This window comes from Lepidothrix coronata, unplaced genomic scaffold (assembly GCF_001604755.1).
Source record: "Lepidothrix coronata isolate B3197 unplaced genomic scaffold, Lepidothrix_coronata-1.0 Scaffold8, whole genome shotgun sequence".
Classification (NCBI taxonomy): domain Eukaryota; kingdom Metazoa; phylum Chordata; class Aves; order Passeriformes; family Pipridae; genus Lepidothrix; species Lepidothrix coronata.
In genome coordinates, this window is record NW_016690188.1 from 9,859,786 (window position 1) to 9,882,193 (window position 22,408).

A 22,408-nucleotide genomic window follows, 5' to 3' on the forward strand; every position below is an offset into this window, starting at 1 on the left:
ACAGATCTTGCAAAGGCTTTATAAGACAATTTAACTTAAAATAAAACAGATGTTTGTGACAATGGAGGAGAAGAGAATACTAAACAGCATTAGTACATGTTCTAGTGCTTGTAATGGGCATTTCTTTGGACTGAATTATTAGAAAGCTGCATAGAAATATTTAATTATAAATAAATATTGGCAAAGCCTATTTATTACATGAAGAGAGAAAATAGGACAGTAATTTTTATTTCCAAATACCATACAACGTTTTTGGCCTAATGTAAAATGTGTGAGACAGGCCGACTAACACAGGGGGAGAAGTAAATGGTACTTGAGGAGTACACAAAGACCTGGAACAGATATTTAATGTTAGCTTGTTGAGATTGTGTAACTGGATGGCAGTATAATACGGTTTTGGCATCTTTTGTGGATATTTTTATTCACTGATATTTTTCAAGCATATTGTTTCAAACATGGTTAGCTGAAGTCACTGCTCAAAAACGTTGACAAGCACATGTTTTGTTGAGAAGTTACAAACAGTTTTCTTCACTGTTCACTTCCCGTGGCACTTGCGATGCCTCATATGACAGCACAGCCCCTGACTTTTGGACTTACCTCCTGTCTTTGAAAGTTGCACTAGATTTTTCAGTTTTTAACATTTATGGACTGAGTTGTGTTAACACATAGGGCTTGATCATACCCTGTATGATCAGCTGCAATTCTTGGGCTTTGGAAGCCAAGCAGGTAGATTAGGAATAAAATTTCTTATCCATTTGCAATCAAAACACTACCTTAGGTTTTTTTTTTAAAAAAAGGAGTCCACTGATTCTCTTGTACAGTGTTGTTACAGGGTATTATTTACAGCCTAGTAGGAATTCAGATAAACTTTCAACATATTGTGGTTTTTGTTTATTTTGTCATATCTGTATTCTCCTACTTTGCTCATCTTTGAATTTGGCAATCTGTGTACATTTTCTTAAAATAATTTTGTGATGGTTTTGAGGTGCAGCTTCTGATATCTCAGGAAGGCCACTGATTAATATTTCTCAAAGGTTCAGTTGTGGTGATATTTAGGGTTGGCTCTGAGGTGCCTTGCTGTTTTGGGTCAGGGATCTCTGGGCTTTCCGAAGCCAAGCCTTAGCTATCACCTGTGTGAGCAGCTTCAAGGACCAAGAATGCACATTATTAACCATATAGATGCTTTCTTGAATTGCCCTTTTGAGTGGTTCTGCAGACCTCTGACATGCTGTAACAGGACACATTTCCTGTGAGGCCTGTGGTTCTTGTCAGTAGAAATGTTGCATATTTAGTATCTGTCATAGTTAGGTGATGTAGAAGCTATTTGAGCTTTCTCTCCAAGCAAAACTGAAAGGCATCCTAGATAGTTTACTTATGTCTTATAAATCTTTGATCCACCCAGGGGCTAAGGGCTTGTTGATGATGGCAGAAATGTGGTCTGAAATCAACCACTGACAGCCAGCACTGCGTGTTCCTGCACTGAGTAAACTGGGGTGTCTCAGACCCCTCCATCCAGCCCTGCCATACAGTCACTGATGCAGAAGGACTAAGGGCTGTTGGTCCCGTGCTGCTGGTGACACCCAAAGTGTTAGCAAAGCTACCCCAATGCACCCTCAGTTACTCACCTAGGGTCCTGTGGGTGTCGTTTGGTCTCCTGCAGTGTCCTGCAGCATCCACTGTGCATTTAGAGACTACTTTGTGGCCTGGATGCAGACATTACTTTGATTTAAGTGGATAGCAGAAAGGCACAGGCTAGCTCTAACCTTTGGTGAGTTGTCCATGCTCAGAAAATTAAGTTGCTATGTCCTGCTGATTACAGGCTTCATCTGAGGTTTGGCTTGTGAAACAAGGAGGTCATTTTATCATCAGATATTCTCTGATTTTGCAGTGAATATTCCCTTTTAATAAAAAAAGGTGAAAACTGTATTCTCTCAAACAAAAATTTTACACTAAATTTCCTACAAGGAAGAATAGATAGTTTGAATGGAGACTGCAATTGAAAATACAGTTCAGGCCAGGGACTGGCATGAGCAGGGGGAGCCTGCTGAAGGTAGATGGATGACTGGCAGTGGTAAAGTGTGTGACTTACATGTTATGTGCTGTGACATGTAGTGGGGAAGAGGGTATCGTGTGCTAGGATGTAACTGCTGGGCAAATTATCATGAAAAGCATGATACCAGACACGGGGCCAAATTCTGATGGCCCTCGTTTCCAACAAATTTTCATAAACTGCATTTGAAAAAAAACTCCCACTTTTGTGCATTAGAGCCGAAGCAGTTATGTCCTGCTCAGCATGTTACAGCATGTGCAACGTGCCCTGACTCCCTGTCTGCCTGTTTTCTCTCTCTCTTCTCAGATGGCCAGTGACCCATGTGCCGAGCAGCCCCGGCCCACACCTGGCATGCTGGCTGGAGTCAGCCCCTGCCACTGAGGCCAGGAAGAGGGAGGAATCACCATGGCCTCATCCCAGCGGGCCCGGCACATTGGCCCTCCTGATGGAGGCTGGGGATGGATGATCGTTGCTGGCTGCTTCCTTGTCACTATCTGTACCAGGGCCGTGACAAGGTAAAGGCAACTGCCGCTTGTCTTGCTGACCTGTTCGTGGCATTATCTTCTTCCTTTTTTTTTTTTTTTTTTTAACTTAGGAAGAGGGTTTGAGATCTCCCCTGATGTCCCACAGCTGCCGGGGTTATTCTGGTTAGGTACAAACTCTTGTTACATTTTTAAAGGCTTCCTGAAACCTTAAAACTGTGGGGATGGCTGAGGGATTATGAGCCCTCTGGTTTTAGTCTTGCCTCCTCTGACAGCTGCTCTAGCTTTCAGCACCCTCTCCTTGATTTCTTACAGAATCAAGGCCTGGAGCAGGTAGCGCTATTTTAGGCGCTGGTAGTTTGACTGGGGAGGGAGGAATCACGTAGGGTCTCTTCGGGTTCACTGTGTCCCTCTGACCCCACAGCCATGCTCATTTTTGCTAGTCCCAGTGAATTAGCTTCCTGAGTCTCTCTGAAAAACACGTAAATACCTCCTTCTCCTACTGCAAGCACTTCAGGTGCTGTTCTGCCCGAGAAGGTCTGAGCCCTAGAGAAGAGGCCCCTCTTTATACCCTTCTGGTATCCAAAATATGCAGAAAATATTTCTCAAATATAGAAAGAACAGGAATAGATTTCTGCCTTGCATAAAGCAATCTGAGATGAGATTGCTTCCACAGTGACTTTGAGCTGACCGGAGACAGAGGAGCCTGGTGTGTGTGAATGTGGACATTCAAGCTATATTAGGCAGATAGATAAGCACCTTGGTAAGCGAGAAACACTGAATCAGTGTCTTGTTGGACAGTCAGTAAAACGTAAATATAGTGTTTGCTACCTAAAGTTCATATTTCTTTTAGAATAAAGCTGCCAGATTTAGGGATCTAAAGCCTAGGGTTTTGGACTCAACATCATAAAAGAGGCATAGAAACACTGATTAATGTTAGTTAATGTATGCAAATGTACCAATTCCATAATAGCAGTAGAGCATAATTCCTAGTGGATTTAATTATTTTTTAGTATGTGGAATGTGTTACATCCAAGAAATGATCTAATGGCTGACACACAGTAGCCTATATAGAAGAATGAAGTTATGTGCAAGAAAAAAAGCTGAAGAAAGTGGTCATTCATTGATTTACTGGAGGGAAAAAGAGAGAGTGAAAAGGCATCTCTTGTTGATCCAGGAATGATGATGAAACTATGCAGCCTTTGAATCTGCTCCCCTGCAGAGACATGTAGAACAGTAACACTTGCTAAGCAGAGCAAAGTAACATCTCCTAGAAGCATTTTATTAAAATGTTGGAAGATCCACAGGCTCCTGTGGTGTTTTGATTCTCTGTTTGTCAGGCTTTGCTTTGGACTTGTCCATCCATGAACACATAGGTAGTGTTTCTTCTGTAGGTGCTACGTTAGCCAGTTTGTGCAGGTGTGGAGTAGAGAGCAACCAGGTCAGTGAGGAATTGGAAAACTAGGGCTTTATGTTCCAGGGAAGCAACATCACAATATGGGCTATAAATTGCTGATGATAATTACAACTTCATTTAAGTTTAAAATACTGTGAGGTATAAAAACTCTAGAGGCAGGCACTCCAGCAAGAAACATGTGGTATTATAACATTTGTAATCTCTCTGGAAATTATGTCTGAATTAGGCTCTACATCAGCCTAATTGTCTAATCCCACTGTTGAGATAATAGTTGGACACCAGTTTTTGATTCAGTTGTTGCCAATGCAAAACAAGGATTGTTCTCATATTCCATGTCCTGTCCCTCATGCATTAAAGGTAGATCTTCTCTGCCAATATCCCTTAGAAACTGTTTAAACATTTCTCTATCTTGTTGGCATATCGGCAAACCACAGATTTGATTTTTCTGGGAGCTGGAGAGGACCTTCAAGTGGGTACTTTTTATACCTGAAGAGTGAGACCTGTGTTTTCTGTGAGCAAATGTTCCATGTTCAACAAATTTGTGTTCATATTTTTTGTCCTAGGTGCATCTCCATATTTTTTGTGGAGTTCCAGGCATACTTTGGGCAGGATTATGCCAGAACTGCTTGGATCCACTCCATTGTCGACTGTGCTACAATGCTCTGTGGTGTGTATTACCCTTTTAAGCCTAATGTGTCTGCTTTTTCATCAGTTCCATCTGGTTTTAGCATGTTCACAAGTTGGTGGAGTCAGCTGGGAGCGATACTGTGGGCTCTCTGGGGTATGGTATATCCAAGCTGCTTCCATCAGCATAGATGTGCAGGAAGGGAGTGTCTTCATACTGAAGAGAAGAAGCAGAACTTTTTCTTATGCAATGATCTAAGTTTTCAGAAATGTACTTTCGTCAAGGTCTTGTGGGTCATGTCGTGTTTGAGAGCTACTAACTGAGCACGTGTTTCTTTTGCCTTTTGGTTGGAGTCATATTTGAGACTTAGCACAGGATGTACATCTTGCCTCCAGATCAAGTCACAGTTGTCTTCTTTTTACCATACATGTGTATTTACAACTATTCTTCTCCCCTAAAAGAAGATTTGGTGTCAGTAAAAATGCAGCAGTTGTACCAAATTTCTAGTGGGTTTGCTTTCAAGCTATACAGCCAGGTGAAAATCCATGTCCTGTGGAAGAGGCTTAATCCATGAGAATTGCTAGAAAGGCAGGGCGACCCAGCTGCAATGAGACATAGCAAGTGACTTGTGTCAGCCAGGTTATATCTGGGAAACACTTGAAGTTACTGAGAGCTGAAGTGCAAATTCCAGGTGGGAGAAGGTTGGAGTGTTGTAAGTGTGGAGTAATGAATACTGTGGGCTGTCACTGTGGCCTCTCTTGACCCCAGCACTCCAGATTGTGTCCTGTAATGATTTTGATCTATGAAAATGGCTTCTGAGAAAGCTACTGTAAATTTCAGTTTTATTGTGACTTTCAGAAAAATTGTTTTTAGAAGGTTTTTTTCAATTGTTTTTGGTGCCCATACTATTGCAATAGGGGGAATGTTGGAAGATCACTCTGTGTAGCTGCTATCACCGTTTTCTCCTGCTTGCCTCCTGAGTGCTTTTCCTTTATGACTGTTGTAATGAACTGCGTATGAGGACCTGCCATTAACTACCAGCTTTTTTTGTTTCTTTGAAGCCCCGCTTGGGAGTTTAATCAGTAATCATGTATCCTGCCAAGTTGGTATCATGCTAGGAGGGCTGCTTGCATCTTCTGGACTAATTTTGAGCTCATTCGCCACCAGTCTGGAACATCTCTACTTATCATTAGGAGTCCTTACAGGTAGGATGCATTCAGCCCCTTTGTTGCTGCCAGGAACACAACACATGATGGGTGATCTCTTCATGTCTTATTGACACCCACTGGTCTAATAGAGATACTCAGACCTGTTCCCTTCATTGAAAAAGAGAGGCTTTGGCTGCCACTGTGAGAGCTTCAGCACACGCTGAGTCTCATGTAACCCAAATGCAGCACCCTGCAAAAGCAACTCTAACTTCTGTTAGAGAGAGGACTGTGGATAAAGTTCTGAAATAATGGGAGGTCAAGAAGGACTGCTGTTGCAGGTGATATATATAAAAGGTTTCCTTTTTTTGCCTGTGATTTGAGAGGAGTTTGTTAAACTAGGAGTTCTAGACTGCCCCAAAATATTTACATATTTAGGAAAAAAAGTTTAAATCAAAACATAGGAGTAAGTAAGAGGCAGAGGAGCACTGGGTGAATACCTGGCTCAGCTGTGAACCTGATTTTTGTCTACATTATATTCTATTTGAAAAACAAAAAAATTGCTGGTTGGTAGAATTGTTGTAGCAGCTCTTCCATTTGTGTTCCAGTACGGTGATAATAAATCTTTGCTCTTTCCTGTCTGCCCGTGTTTGTTGTGCACAGAGGAACTTGAGAGGGGCCCGTGGTCACACTGACATTCCTTCCTCATTAATACTGACCTGGTAGCCACGGTGATATAAGACCTTGTACTTGGTCCCTTGCTGTTTAGTAATGAGTTGGTGGAATTACTGAGGTTCACATGCTGCCAACAGCTTATTTGTTTAAAAAAAAAAATCCTTATTGTAGCGCATGTCACTCCTGTATTACAATGTTAATCTTTGACAAATGCGTTCATAACAAATAAAAAGGCTTCTTGTAACTTGAGGGACTGTGCCACATACCATGCTGCCTCTGAGGCTTCGTTACTGGGGTCTGCTGTGAATACTGAGGTGGAAAAGCAGTTGCACTTTGTACATGAAGTTGTAGAGAGCCAATTCGAAAAGCAGTGAAATTCTAGTATATGGGGACTGATTGACAGAGACATGAACTGTTGTTAAAGACTAGAGGTGATGCCCCCAACCCAGAGAGGAGGTGGGACCATAACGGGCGAATGTCTAAATCTGTAAAAGTTGCAGCAGTTGAAAACTGTGAAGAGTGAAGCAGAGGTGAGACAGAGGAGTGTCAATAATTAACAGTTCCTTCTAAGAGGTATGAAAATGTTTTCAGCCCTAAACTTTGCATTTGCACTTTTCACAGGACATTGATTGGCTTTTTTTGGGATGTTTCCCCCTGCCAACTCAGTAAAAAAATTAATGGCACGTATGCCAAATAGAGTATAATTTTCACAACTCTGAAGTGATGATGTCTAGCTCAGGGCTGCTCCTCTGGCTCTGGTGCCTGTACAGGTCCAGCTGCAGCTCTGTGCCCTGCTTCTTGCCTCGCCTCCTGAGGGGTGCCAGACCAGGCACCCGCCGCCTGGAGTCCCTCTAATCCACTTATTCCATCCTGGCAGGTTTAGTGCCTGTTTTACACAGTGTGGCCTTTGAGGAGGACGTGGCAAGCTGGTTACAGCACAGGGTGATTATCTCCGCTTTTGGCAGTCGGGTCTGTTTTACCCTCAATGTAGGACATGCTCCAAAACCCTAGTCAGGAACTCATTTCCATGACTGATTGGGAAAATTCAGTTTTAGTGTTAGAGCAACCACATGATGACTAAAATCTGCTCTCTGGTTCTGCAACAGAGACCACAATCTTTTTCTCAGCCCAAGAGATGAATCTTATTTGTTTACTCAACTGGATCTGGCTTTGTTTTCTGAGGCTTTTCTCCCCTCTTTACTTGTAGGCAGGGATTTAAAATGGTCAAGGCTCCAAGCAGCTGTTCCACGGAGTTTGTTTAGCTGACCAAGAAGAGTTTTTTGTAGAATGTTTCAGAGACCTGAAAATTAATGTTCAGGGTTGCAACAGACCAAAACACAAAGTGGTGCCTCATCAGGACAGTGTGTCCAGTGCTGACATTGGTGCAGACCCTGGGGCGAGACCTCATCTTGCATGCAAGAGAGCCTGACACAAAATTTCTCTGATGTTTAGTGATCATCCTTGTTATTAAGTGAACCCTATCAGTTATTTCTGAACCTTATTATCGTAGATTAGTGCTTATCAGTGAGGTTTGTCAAGACAGTGACTCTGCCACTGGAAGAAAGAAGTCATCCTAGTTTCTCGTTGCACTCTTAACTGGGCTGCATGATACAGAATCAGAAAAACTTTCTATTCATTTGTGCTAATGAAAATACGTTAGGTGGTTTAATTTAATATGTTCCATATGTCATGCTTAGTATTAAGCCATCTGTACTGTGCTTTCTCTTCTAGGACTTGGGTTTGCACTTTGTTATTCTCCAGCCATTGCGATGGTGGGCAAATACTTCAACAAAAAAAAAGCGTTGGCGTATGGAATAGCCATGTCAGGAAGTGGAATTGGTACCTTCATCCTGGCCCCCGTAGTCCAGCTCTTAATTGAGCAGTTTTCCTGGCGAGGAGCTTTACTCATCCTGGGAGGTTTTGTTTTAAACCTCTGTGTCTGTGGCGCCTTGATGCGGCCCATTTCTCTTAAGGAGGATCGTAAAACTGTTCCTGAGTTTCTTGAACAGGATCGTGTCCCCGAAACAGAGAAACAAGACTTAAAGCAAATGTCCGTCTGTTCACCTTTAATCAAAGTGTGGTCTCGTGACTGTTTATGCTACTGTTCACAGAAAGAATATGACTTTTTACTGATGCCAGGCTTCATGGTGCTGGCAGTGTCAGTTTTATTTATGGCATATGGATGTAGCCCTCTTTTTGTCTACCTAGTGCCTTATGCTTTGAGTGTTGGAGTGAGTCATCACCAGGCTGCCTTCCTCATGTCCATACTTGGTGTCATAGACATCATTGGTAATATCACCTTTGGATGGCTAACAGACAGAAGGTAAGGGTTTATAACTAAGCAAATGTAAGCTTTAGCTGGTGGGAGGCTGGATGCAAGTGAGGTAGCATGTGCAACTTAAAAAAAAAAACAACAGACAGTCTTAACTTTCAGAAATGCTTACTATTTAATGTTTTCATCTTTTCTGAGTTTGTTCAATTCTACTGGTTTAAGATCTTTTTTCCTGAAGAAATTATGTTTGTGCATTTGGCAGTGGAAATACAACTCCCTGCCTCAGGTATGTTGAGAGTGATTTTTTGTATCTATTTTCTAGAGGATTTCACCCTGCTTCCTCTGACTTTCCATCTCTTTTGTGCTGCTGGGAGGCACAGAAGTTATGGAAGAGGGTCAAGAGTCTGGCTCAACACTGTCAGGCACATACTCAGAAGGACTGACTGAAAATTGTTGTACATTTTTCAGTATGTAAGAACTCGCCATGCTTTGTGAACTCAGCTCACTTCAGACATCAGTGTACAGCAACTGTAAATCAGTAGATTCTGGCTAAATTAACAGGGATTTTGATTCTAAAGGATGCATTCTTTGTGCCTATTCAGTTTGTGGGAAAAATCAATCATTGACTTTGTGGAACAAGGAGGAAGGGAATTGCCATCTTGCTTAGCTCACGCTAATTCATGTTTAAGGGCTGATTGGAAGAGTGACAGCTAAAAGAGGTATACTGCAGTATTTTATGTATAATACTGGAACATCTTGCTGAGCTGGGATGCAAAGCCCAGTGAAATACTGCTTCAAACATTGAGACTTCAGAGGACTGCAGAATCCTGGCAGCAGGGTGGCTTCCCTCGGTGGGAGCATTCTGAAGAACACTGCAGACAGCATGGACTGCTGCTCGCCAGATGTTTCTGCAGCTGTAGGTGGGCAGCTTTCCCTATCCAGGCTCATCGGCACTGAGTTTTTAATCTTGAAGACTGTGTAATGAAATGGACTTAAATTTGAGAGAGACTGAAGCACTGCATGCCAGGGCATAGAAACTGAGATGCTTTGTTCAGTGATATTTTTCTTTTCTGTTTTGAAATTTGCAGGTGTCTGAAGAAGCATCGGTACTTTTGCTACCTCTTTGCTGTGGGAATGGATGGCCTTTGTTGTCTTTTCCTGCCAGTTCTCCAAAACTTCCCCTTGCTTGTGCCTTTCTCATTTACCTTTGGCTACTTTGATGGAGCCTATGTAACGCTGATCCCTGTCATGACAGCAGATGTAGTGGGAACTTCCTCATTATCATCAGCACTGGGCGTTGTGTATTTCCTGCATGCCATACCGTATCTAGTGAGCCCGCCTGTGGCAGGTAAGTTCCCAAATGACTTTCCTATGATCTTATCAGTACTTCAGATTTGCCTATTAGTGTGATGTAACAGGAGAGGAAGGACAGCAAATGCACACTAAATGTGGAGGTAACCTCTGAGTAGAGAACTAACACACACCTAGATCTTTGTAAGTCTTTAGATCTCCCATCCCTGTCTTGATGGGATAATTTCTACATATAGAGTGAGATGAAATTTAAAAACAAAATCAGTATGGAATGAACTTCTAAGAGCTCTTAACGTCACCACTTCACATAGTTTAGAAATTGTGCAAGTAAAAGGAGCAAAATATTACATTGTAAAATTAACAGATTTTGAAAATGTAACCTAAAGGGAGTTCAATTCCAAGATTTTTTTTTTTTTTTTTTGATGTGGAGGACTTATCTTTTAACCTCCAAACTGCTTTGAACAAGTGGGTGAGTCAGCTCCACTCCTGTTTGGTTGCCAGCTCATCACTGTAATATCTAATAATCATTTTTCCCATAGATTCCATTATAATGAAGTAAAGATGAGAGTTGTACTCCTATTAGTCTTTAGGAAGAACTTGACACAGTTTTAATATTGTGGAAGGTCAGAGATCTTTTTCAATCAGCCAAGTATATATATATGTCTTGCGTATTTTGTCTGCTGTTCACATCAATTCCCAATTAATCACTGCTTCTGAAGCTTTTTATTTTCCGTAGTAAAAATTATTGTAAAATAGCATGAGCCCAAGGCATAGCTCACTAATTGTTTCTTTATGAGGATCTGATGCACACACTATTTAATCCCAGGACTCTGTAAGCCTGTCTAAAGACTGCCAGTTAAATCCATGCAGTTTATTTAGTTTTGTGGTGATGACTGTTGTGCCTTTTCTCATGGATTTGAGATTTGAGGCTCCAAACAAGAGCCCAAAAAATCTTATCTGCCTGCTGAGGACAAATCCCTCCCTGCCCTAGGAGGAAGAAATACAGTGATAGTGATGTAAACCTGTATTGTTTGATTGCATTTATATGTGGTAACTTGTAAGTTTACAAGTTGATAAGTTTATAAAGCTCCCATTGATAACAGGATTTGGAAATTATCAGAATACTAATGGATCTTTAAAAACCCATTGTTTATTTTTTCCTACAGGTTGGCTGGTGGACACAACTGGCAGCTATACTGCATCATTCCTCCTGTGTGGATTTTCTATGATATTTAGTTCAACACTACTGTGCTTTGCAAGACTAGCAAAGAAAATCAAAAGAACACATTTGCGGTCACTCACTAGTGATACAGGCATGAAACAGCACATGTGGACAAACGGAGCAATAGCTTATTCTGTCACAGCAGAATTAGACCAAAAGGATGTTGAATTTTTGTCCGTGGACACAAACAGCTGCAGCAAGAGGTGACAAGTGCCATTGAGATTCAGTACGACACAGCCGTGACTGAGACAGAGGTGGCTCCGTAGTGTTACGCTGCTGAAGATACTACTCCTGTGAACCGAGGCATCTTTCAATTAGATTTTTCTGTCATGCTTTAGTTGACTGAAATCTACATACAGCAACAGTAATACCAAGTTAATGCAGTAATAGAAGAAAGCTAGAATGAAAATAGAGTTTGTAGATACAAATGTTCACAGATTTATTTGAAATGCAATGTCCACTCCACAGGTAATCAACAATTGGCTGTACTCAACAGAAAACGATAAAGTAATCAGTTACCAAAACTGAACAATAACATTTACATTATTTAAAAAATATTATTAATGACCCAAGCTTTTTGATGGTGTGGTCTAGTATGTTTCAATGGACTAATAACACACACCACCAAAAAACCTCCACATGTGATTTATGCTGAAAGTATCTCTGGGGCAGCTTTAATTTTTACAATGTGCCTGAACTTTGTACATACATTCCAATTTAATTTCAAATATAATTTTAGACCTACTTTCCCAAGCCCTCTACAGCAAAAAAAAAAAAAAAAAATTTTTCCTCCTGGATGTCTTTAAAGCTTGAATTTCTAAAAATTGAAATTCCAGATATGATTTTTCAGCTGATCCTTGTCTTGAAGGGTGGAAGAGGTACTGTGGAAGCTCTGCTATATGAAAAGGAGTAAATTTGTGCCAGAGGACTAGGTATGCTGATAGACAAACCTGCTTTAGCTGCATTAGTTGGAAGAATCCTAAAGGCAGCCCAGGAGACCAGAGGAGAGGCTCATGTGTTTTCAAATACAGAGGCTCTTGCTCTTGTAAAATCAGCAGCTGTTGGAGAACTTTAGAGTCCATGCAACCAGATGACTGAGCGACTGCTCCCTGTCTAGGCTATGAGTAAAGAGGATTGTGCTGTGTATTGCAGTGGCAAGTCTTTCTCCTTTTGGCCCCAGGAGCTGTATCTTCAGGTGGTGCAATTTAGTCGTTTGTGCCATCTGAAGAGATGTCAGGTCACTTGTCCTTGATGGCCAGAACACAACAGCTGCAACTTGGTGGTGGTTTCCTGCTACTTGTGTGAGGAATTCACTACAGCTGGCTGCTTCACAGGAGCTAGGGACTGAATGTAGATCATAGGTTAAATTACTGATCTAATAAATAATGGCATGTTTCTACATTTTCAGAATGAAAATGTTGTCAATAATGGAGGAACTTCACATTCTGCAATACAAATAATTTCAGTATTTTGATGCTGCATAAAGCTGTGTTCTGTTCATTAGCAAATTGATCAGAGTCCAAATAATTTTCATTAACACAGACCTAGCAGTTTTGTTAATCATCTGCAGTGTATTCCGTGGCTGCTCATGGTGTCCTTTTCCACCCTGTGCCTCAGAAGGGAAAGCAACATAGATTGATGTTCACGAAGCTGATTTAGATCAAGAGTACAGCCATAGGGGTATAATGTATTTTTAAATATATATATATATGAATAGGATGTGTATCAAGTAGTTTTATTATTCAAGCATATTTCAAATATAAAATATTAAAATTGTTTGACTTCAGTTGTCTGTGATTAAATAAAGCATTTCTCGCTGCCCTGCTTCAGAAGTGTAGTCAGAGCCAGTAGGATGATATATGTGCACAGACCACAGAATAAGAGATGGGAGTGCAAAAACTGCTTGAAGGTAATGACATAACCTTTCTTCAGCTCTGCATGAAAATTGTGTCCTGGTCCCTGATATTGTTTTTAACATATATTCATTAAAAAAAGACACAAATCCTCCATGAATGTTTCTTAGTGAGTTAGGAAAAATAAGCAAATCTGGAAAAAATGAAGTGGTTTTATTAATTAATACTGATGAAGATGTTTTAGATCTTAATGCAATATTTTAGTAGTAAAGGAGTGGGGCATAGTATGGTCTACAAAGAATATAAGTAATTTTAAACAAGTTATAACCACTGTTATTTACTTTACAAAAATTTAATTACTTTGTTTACCACATCATAACATGTCACTAGTTGTTCATGTCAGAGCTGCATATTGTAAAAGCCTATTGGAATATGGTGACATGCATTTTTATCATGTAAACTATACTGTGTAATACATTCGTAGCATTTTTAATTTTTTTTATTTCAAGATAATTTTTCATAGGCTTTTCCCTATATGTGTTTAAAGTAGTACTTCTTGTTTTAAATATCTTATTTAGCAACAAACATTCAACTGGTTTTATACACAGACCTTTTGTAGAAAATGGTAGAATTCTTTCAAGGTTTTCTAACACTTTTTCTGCTCTGACTTAAGTCAATGGGGAAAAGCTTATATACCAAAATGATGCTTTCTGTGCATAAAAGACACTGTGAAATACCAGCCCTGTCATGAATGTCCCCACTAAGAAACAGAAGGAAGCGTAACAACCTGCAAGCAGAAGTAATGGGAATACAATTCAGGCTGGTGAAACCTTACACCAGACTTCTACCTCCTAATCCACACAACCCAAGATGAACAGTTCATCTTTATCCTGCCATGTGATATATTTCAGGCAACGCATTGTAGAAGTCTCTGGCTTACAATATTTTTAAAGAATGATTCATTGTATCTGTAATATTTTTTCAGACAGGATAATAATAATATTTTTCAGACAGGCTGTCCTTCAAGGAGGAGATTTCCTGGCATGGCACAGTGCAGCAGTAAAGTGAGATAGCTGGGCTAGCTGTGAGCAATTTGCCAGGCTTACACTGCATGTTCAATGATCTTAGTGGTCTTTTCCAACCTTAATGATCATGTAATTCTATGTTCCTGCCAGCCCTGATGGATACAGGTATCGATGGATATGAGCTTGGATGGAGCACTGCACTGCTGAGCCTGTCTGGCTTCCCAGGGTAGCGTGGTTTGACTTGACTGGGGTAAGATCTGTCCGAGACAGGAACAGAAAGACTCTACCTCAGAAGAATCCTGCCTGGAATAATGCTCTGTTCTGTGCAGTAGATGGAAATTCAGTGTAAGTACTGCTTACAGCTGCTGAAGTTATGCCATCTGTTTCCATTCCATGAAGTTTGAATTGGGGTAGTAATAATTCTTTTGAAATTATTTATGTTCTAGAATTTATGAAATTATTTATGAAATTATTTATGTTCTAGTGATAATCTGGGACATTTAATAAATTGTACATTGAAAAATTGTGTGAAGACAACATTGGAAAAGTACCTTCCACTGAAGAATTGCTCTTTTTTTCAGAAGAAACATCCTTAAAGCATTCCTTTCAGCTTGGATAATAATTTATCTTCTGAAAAACAAAGGCTATTTGTGCTACTGTATGGGGAATATATTTTATATTGCCACAATAATTCCTTGTTTGCTTTCTAAAGTGTTACAAATTTATGTGAGAAGAAAGAGCTTGTTTAAGTTAAGTTGTTACAGTCCTTCATGGTCAGCGTAGCAAAGTCCTAGTTGGGATTGCCTCAATAAACAATGCCTTCTTCTAAGTGACTATTCTGGTATATTTCAGTAGAATTTTATATAATTTAGAAGGTGCTTTTGATTCGTAAATTAACACTTCCTGAAAGGTTATCTTTAATCATTTTTTCCCTGCACCACTAGCATAGTCTCCGGCGATATAATTCATACTTGGGTGTGAATTGAGAGGGGTTCAGCTTGTATGTGGTTCTGGTTTTGCCAATGGACTTGGATGCTCCAAACTGTCTTTCTTTCTTTTTTGTCCACCTCCCAAAGCTCAAGCTCAGCCTCTTCCCCATGTTGCTATGCCAGGCGGCGCAGCAGCACCACCCTGTGGGAGATAACATTTCTCCTCATTTACAAGACACACACAAGGCTCTTTGTACAGAGCATCCCCAGGTACTATGGCGGTCCAGCTCAGTCCTTCAGAATCTGAAGGAAGGGATGCACAACAAATACACTTCGTGCATCACTCTGTCCCACAGTCAGTGTATTTGCTGTGCAGAAAATTGAACCACTCTGACTCTTCATAAATATTCAGCTCACATTGTTTTTCAAAATAATTTCTAGTTTATCCTTTTTTCTTTGCAAGGTTTTTTTTCCAGGAGAGGTCCTGGTGGCAGCATGTGGAGGGGAGAATAGATGTGCCACCACCTCTTTCTCAAATCTTTCCCTGCTGTCCTCCACCCTCTATGCCCTCAGTAGGGTTTGGATAGCAATGATGCTGAGCTTAGAAATGCTCAAGATGGAGAAAGGCAGTGAGATCACCTAACATACCCTTTTGTCCACATAGCTGAGCACATCACCATAGGTAGTCACTAGTTCCTGACTTCAACCCTGCTGTTCTTCCTACCAGCTTCCAGGAGTGCTCTATCAGTCCTGCTCCCAGTCCTTCCTCTTCTCTCTCTTCACTGTTCCTTTCCGAGGTAGGGCTGCCTTTGTAAGAGAGAAGGTGGCAGGCAGCTGGGAAACAAGGATGGATTTTTCCCCAGCCCTTTCTTATGCAGAAGGTGTGGTTGTATTATGTACACTGTTAAGCTCCTGATCACTTTTGCTCGTATTATGAAAGAGTCTCTGAGGGAGAGCTGAGAAGGAAGAGGTTTATTCACATTTTCTGATCTGGCACTGTGCTTTGCACTCTTTCAGGCTTTCATTCTGTCCATACAGGGGCGCTGTTGTCGGGGCAGGAATATCGCAGGATGGCTGGGAACTAAAGGGCACAGCCTTCCTGACATGGGCTCTGTCACCAGTTTGCTTCATGCTACACTACTGGCTAGGGCTCAGAAGTGATTTGGAATTACAGCATTAGTTTTCCCTGAGCACCATGGTCTATCGTACGAAGGCACGCTACTGTGGAATTAGGCTGGGCTGTTGTAAAGAATATTGACTTTTAGTTAAATATCTGAAGATGATCACCTTGTCCACCCATTCTGTCATTTCAGCCCTTTATGCCATTCACCAGACTCTGGGGGCACCCACCCCACTTTCCACATGCCCCTTGCATTCTGCTGCCCTGCTCTCTGGTGCTCATGCAACTCTTGTCTCCAGCTGTGCTCTGCCCTCGGTGCCCACTTCAGTTCATTTCTTGTGTGTGTTTGCTACCCATGGCTTGTTTCACAACCACGGCCACAGATAGCCATCTCTTAGGCAGCTCAGGGACTGCCTTTCCTCCCTTTCCAGATGTTTGCTGTAGTGGCTCCTGATAGTGAGGTTTTGGGTAAATGAGACAGGTGCTGTTTTGTGCACAGTTTGATTCTCTGGTGCAATGCCTCTGAAGCCAGTTTTGCTGAGACCCCAGGGAAAATAAATGAGGTTATCTACTGAGTCTTTCATATCCTGCCAAAACTCTATCCCTGTTACTTTTTCAAATGGCCATTTTCCTTTTACCTAATCTACTAACAGGAAGACTGGTCAGCAGAGAGATACCAGAAGCAATACTTGATGGATTTAATACCCTTTCGTAGTTCACAACAATAATACACATTTTATAAGCTTTACAGTGAACAATGTTTTTTAATATTTTTCATAATTAAACAGCATACAAGTTAGTAAACTGAACAAGCCTTCAACAAAAGTTCCTTCTACAAAAGATATTTTTGAAATACTTGAAAAAGCATCAGAAATTCCATTTTGGTTTAAGCATGCCTTTCAACTATCTAGACAAAATACTACCATATGATTCCCTTATCTTTTTCTCAGTAGAAGGTAATATCTCATTTTTAGCTTAGAAGTTCTGTGTTCTACTGATAATCGTTTAGACCCACGTTAGCATTGAAGACCTAAGTTAGATGAGCTATTATTGTATAGCTATTATTATATATTATACGTTTCATTATATAGCTACCTAAGCATGCTCTCTGTTAGCAAATGAACAAATGAACACTCATCGTCTGCAGTTTCTACATTATGATCAGAAAGCGATACCACCCATGTTTCATCTGGTCATAAAGTCTACCTTAAGACAAAAACCAACCAACCAAACAACAAAAAAAGCTTAGAGAATCTCTTGAAATGTCCTTGGGTTTGGAGGTTTTTGGGTGTGAAGGATTTCTGTGAGCTTTAGCTTGAGATAGACAGTCGTAGCTCAAATAATGCATTCTGATATTCTTCATTATTGTGATCCAAAGCAATGGCTTTTTCATAGCACTCAATTGCTTTTTGTGTCTCACCATTTAGCTTATGAACGAGTCCAAGTGTACCAAAATCTGTTGCATTTCTTGAACCTCTCTCAACTTTTTGTCTTAACAATCTCTGCACAGCTTCACTGCACTTATTTCTTCCAAAGGACTCTTCTTTCATTTTCAGCCCTTCTATATAATACTCAATGGCTTTTGATACTGACCTCATGTGAAAACGCTGAAAATTGCCATAATAGTAGTAGAGCTCTTGTTTTTCATGACAGAGTAGATTATTTCTCTGAAACAGTTCCTGATATATCTTTTCTGCTTCTTCATATCTCTTGCCTAGTGCATACACGTTTGCTAGGCCAGTATGGGTAGCAACAAATTTTTTCTTTTGGTCTGCTGCAAATTTAAAATGAGAAATGGCAAGTTCAATGAGTCTCTCCACTTGATCTTGAGGTGCATTTCCTGATCTTTGCAATTGAAATACTTTTTCTCTGTAGCAGATTCCTAGTTGGTGATGCAAAAAGCCAGAATTTGGTGTCAGTGCTAGGGCCTTTTCCAAAATCTTCGCTGCCTTGCCCACTTCTCCTTTCCTTCTGTAAAATTTAGCAGCATATCGCAGGAAATAAGGAAGATCAGGGGTTTTTTGCATAGCTTCTTCAATGTACCTCTCACCTTCATCAACTCGATTTAAGTCCTGAAGTTTTAATGCAAGTAATGCCATGACACAAGTATCCTCTGGATTCAGTTCCACTGCCCGCTTCAAGGCCTCAGTGGATGGGCTTGTGTCTTCACCACATCTGGAAGCTAAATTTTCCCAACGATACAGTGCTGTTGCATAGCCGGCATTAAAATCTGGGTTATCGGGTTCATCCTTTAGAGCATTTTCAAAGCAATTCTTTGCTCTCTCATAGTGTTTCCCACCAAAACGTAATAATGCCCATCCTTGCTCAGCATAGACCTCTGGAAGCTGCATCTTCCCACCAGCAGTAATTGAAAGCTTTTTGCAGCTGTTTTCCACTTTGCTTACATAAGTTTGAGCTTCTTCATATCTCTCCATGTGGTAATGGATCCAGGCATAGTTCCCCCAGGTAACAAGACTTCTCCTGGCAATTTCATCTGGATGACGTTTTTGAACAATTTCTTCAGCTTTCTGGAGATTTCTCAGGGCTTTCTCATTTGAATTCTTTAGGTGACATATATAGGATAGTAGATTATAATCTGTTAGGTTAGATTCTGTGAAGTATTTGATCTGATTGACTATTGTTTCCTCTAGGTCATCAATATCTACATCCTGCTTCAGCAAAGTCCATGTAAAATGACATTGTAACTGCAGCAGGGAAGTCTTCAAGGAATGCTTGGAAATGGTACTAGAAGAAATCAAAGAAAAACATACTTATACTCTATTTGCCTTTTGCTATTCTTGTTTTTAAACCACACATGATATACTTTAAAGGCAGACAATACCTCACCTCATGCCCCTAGTCCACAACACTTCAAACAAGCCAAAGCTGTGGGGAGCCATAGGTCTAAAGTGCTGAATAGTTATTTTAGTAATTCTCCTTGCCTGTATATGAGGACATCTCTTACATTGCAACAGAGCTAGTGTTCTGCATGTTAGAGAGGAGGGCTGGTCTCTGTGGTAAAGCTGGCACACCTCTGGGCCTCAGAAACATATATCCTGTGCTGGGAACAATTGCTGAAGCCTACCCAAAAGAGGTTCTCTTAACATATAGAGAATGTGATTTAGTGCCTTTCCTATGTCTCTATACATTTTATGGTTTATGATATAAATTTAATTTTGAATTTCCTGCATTTATAAATCCTCATTTGTCAGATCACGGCACCATTCTTATCTTATAGTTATACTATCATACCCAGGATCTGGATCCCAGATCACAGCAGTCTCCCTGTTTGCCAGCATTTGGGTGTACAGGCCCACTCCACTTGCTGGTACAGACCACATGCTCACTCACTAACCCTATGGCTCCTCAGAAGCTGACTTTGGACATCCAGTGTCTGGTCAGGGAGCCTCTCTCTCTCCAGGTGCTTCACCCCTAAACAAACACACACACTTCCTGACCAGACCCTGTTTACATACAACTGGTCCTTAATACCCCTTTGTCCCTGTTGAGGTTTAAGCCCAGCTGGGAACTAAGCACTTTGCTGCTGCTCACTCATCCCCACTCCCCACCCTGGTGGAATGGGGAGGAGAATCAAAAGTGAAACTTGTAGGGTAAGATAAGAACAGTTTAATAATTGAAACAAAGTAAAATCTAATAATAATAGTAAAAAATGATAATAAAAGGGAAAGATAAATCTCAAGGAAAAACGAGTGATGTACGATACAATTGCTCACCACCTGCTGCCTGATGCCAGACCCCATCCCCACACCCCAATCAGTCCCTCTTCCAGGTAACTCTCCCAGTTTATATATTGAGCATGACATTCTATGGTGTAGAATATCCCTTTGGCTGGTTTTAGTCACGTGTCCCAGCTGTGCTCCCTCCCAGCTTTTTTTGTGCTCCTCCTCACTGGCAGGACATGAGACACAAAAAAGTCCTTGACTAGGATAAACATGACTTGGCAACAAACAAAACATGAATGTGTTATCCACATTATTCCCAAACTGCATGCACACAATCTTTCTGACTTTCTGTTTACAGAAACTGAACCTTGTTGGAGAAGCAATAACATGACAATATTCCAAAGCATCCTTATTTTATTTTGATTCTTCTAGTAAATATTCTGTAAAATATTTTCTGTTGTTTCAATGCTCAAAGTCCCTCACTTGTTACATTTATGTAAATAATAAGCATTACTTTCCTGTGGCATAGAGAAAAAGCATCTTTCAGGGACTGGGTTGCTGTCTTACCTCATGGTTTTCTTTTTCTGCTCACTTGTCTTCAGGTAGCTTCAAAGCTGAAGGAGTGCTGCTCACTGTTGTTATGCTTCCCATTTTATAGAATCCAACCATCATGTGGTCTGTGACCACTTTCACGGGAAACAGAAAGTGAAACTTCAGCTTTTCTCTGAGTCTGCCGAAGAAGCAGAACAGTCTGCAGTTGGAGAATCGAAACTGCTGCCTCACTAAGCTGCTCTTTTTCAGCCTGGCTCTGTGCCATATATTACTCTGTGTTGTGGAGAATGTGGCAAAAGCTCCTAGTGCTTCCAGCATTTACTCTGTTCAAAGGCAGGGGTATCTATGCTAGGGGGAATATTTCAGTCTAGTGTGGGCTGACCTGGTTATCATGTACAGGCTCGGGAAGGGTCATTTCCTCCTCTTACCTCTGCACCTTTGCACACCTACGTCATGCTTTAGGCTCCTATTTTATTGGTGTTGGGTCATGCATGTGAGCACAGCCCCTGCCTGTTCTCCTTCATCCTGTGCCTCCGCATCACAAGGTCTCTGCTGTTGTACCAGGCCTGTGTTTCTCTGGACTGTGTCATTGTCTGAGAGTACTCAGACTCTCATCCCACCCGCAGGAAATATTTGTCACTTCTCCCTACATAAACCCAGAGTTAACCTTTCGTAAATCAAGTTCAGTTCAAGAAACTGCTGTCACAGTTGTGCCAAGCAAAACAAAGTCACAGGTGGGTCAGGACAAGGTCAAACTGAGCAGACCTGGCAAGCCTCAGTCCCGAGGCCATGCAAACTCAGTGCAAAGCTTATGGCCTGTTGGGAGCAACAGCAATGCTGTGTTACAGGGCTACACACACGGTAACAAAGAGAAGGGCACATCTTGGGGACTGGAGTATCTATGGATATGAACAACTCACTGATGCTTAGTTTAAAAAAATAAAAAATGCAGACTGGTTTTGTAAAATTTGTTCTGTAAGTAAGTACTTTAACGGCATTATTATTGCCTCTTTTTTTAATAATTAGATCCAGACTAATTATAATTCTTGCATTAGACTATTTATTACTATGTAATATGCTACTTATTGATTGTAGACTGATTTTTATTGTAGTAACAAAAAAAACCTTTATCTATATAAGATTTGTTTCATCTTTACCCAGAAATATCACAGAACCTCTCTCCATTCTTGAATCCATTCAATTTTTAAACATGAGAGCATCTTGTTAAAAAACATGTTTAATTTTTAATTTGAGGTGTCCCCGCTGCCCTTTTTTGTAGGAATAAGCAAAAAAAATGCATATAAGGCTGTCTCAATTGGCTTCTTTTGTGAAGTTTTTAGTGGAGGATGCGCAGGTTGTCCCTCTGTCCTAACAAGCCAGAAATCACTTATATCAAACCTCATTATCACCTCAGAACTGCTGCTGCTGCCATCATTTTCAATCTCTGCAACCACAGACAAGAATTAATGGTATTCCATGTTTTTATTTATAAATTTATGTAACCTCTGACTGCCAATTTGTATGTTTTTGAGAACTGTAGGTTCTGGCTTATAAAACTTTATCTTCTGTGGTATGAACAGTCTCTATCCCCACTTTCCCACATATGTAAAGCAGAGGGAACCTCTGGATCTGGTGGTAAACTGCACTTATCCTCTGGGTTTGGCCAGGTTGTGGCTCTGTCCAGCTGGCTCCAGTGACCCTGGGCTGTTCGGGGGGAAGCTGGGGTAGCCACTGGGGAACTGCTCTTTTGGGGACAGCTCCTGGCAGCATGAGTTCCAGTCGCATGGAGTGAATTCCTGGCAGGCAGCGACTCTCCAGGACAAGGCTGTTTTTTGCCTTTCCCTCTTCTCCTTCTTTTCCCTCCTTTCCCTCTTCTTCTTTTTCCTTCTTTCAAAACAACACAACAAATCGGTCTTACTTAGAACTTCTGGTTTGTATCAGAATCTGGAGAGCCTTAGTAACACACACACACACCTCTTTGTGTCTCATCTGAGTGACTGTGTGTATATGTGTGTGTTCAGAGGGGTTGTTGGAGTTGATGTTTCAG

At 40.9% G+C, this 22,408-nt stretch overlaps 2 protein-coding genes across 6 annotated transcripts in view; one reads left to right on the forward strand and one right to left on the reverse strand.

Moving 5' to 3' along the window:
* Positions 1-14,911, forward strand: part of SLC16A12 (solute carrier family 16 member 12) — a 36,412-nt gene extending 21,501 nt beyond the window's left edge. For 4 of the 5 annotated variants that reach the window (XM_017840050.1, XM_017840063.1, XM_017840058.1 and 1 more), the window contains 6 exons: positions 2,357-2,565; positions 4,513-4,616; positions 5,636-5,779; positions 8,126-8,717; positions 9,755-10,014; positions 11,144-11,717. In XM_017840050.1, the coding sequence (XP_017695539.1) occupies positions 2,456-2,565; positions 4,513-4,616; positions 5,636-5,779; positions 8,126-8,717; positions 9,755-10,014; positions 11,144-11,406 (1,473 nt within the window). In that variant the 5' untranslated portion in view covers positions 2,357-2,455 and the 3' untranslated portion in view covers positions 11,407-11,717. Of the gene's footprint in view, positions 1-2,356; positions 2,566-4,512; positions 4,617-5,635; positions 5,780-8,125; positions 8,718-9,754; positions 10,015-11,143 lie in introns of all 5 variants that reach the window. The other variant, XM_017840043.1, reaches the window with a different exon arrangement.
* A 1,899-nt stretch (positions 14,912-16,810) lies between these two features.
* LOC108510350 (interferon-induced protein with tetratricopeptide repeats 5-like) lies at positions 16,811-20,502 on the reverse strand. The gene is given in 3 exon segments (XM_017840034.1): positions 16,811-18,871; positions 20,377-20,411; positions 20,413-20,502. Coding segments are annotated over 3 exon segments (1,539 nt in total). The 5' UTR covers positions 20,482-20,502; the 3' UTR covers positions 16,811-17,436.
* Between the last annotated feature and the right edge of the window lie 1,906 nt (positions 20,503-22,408).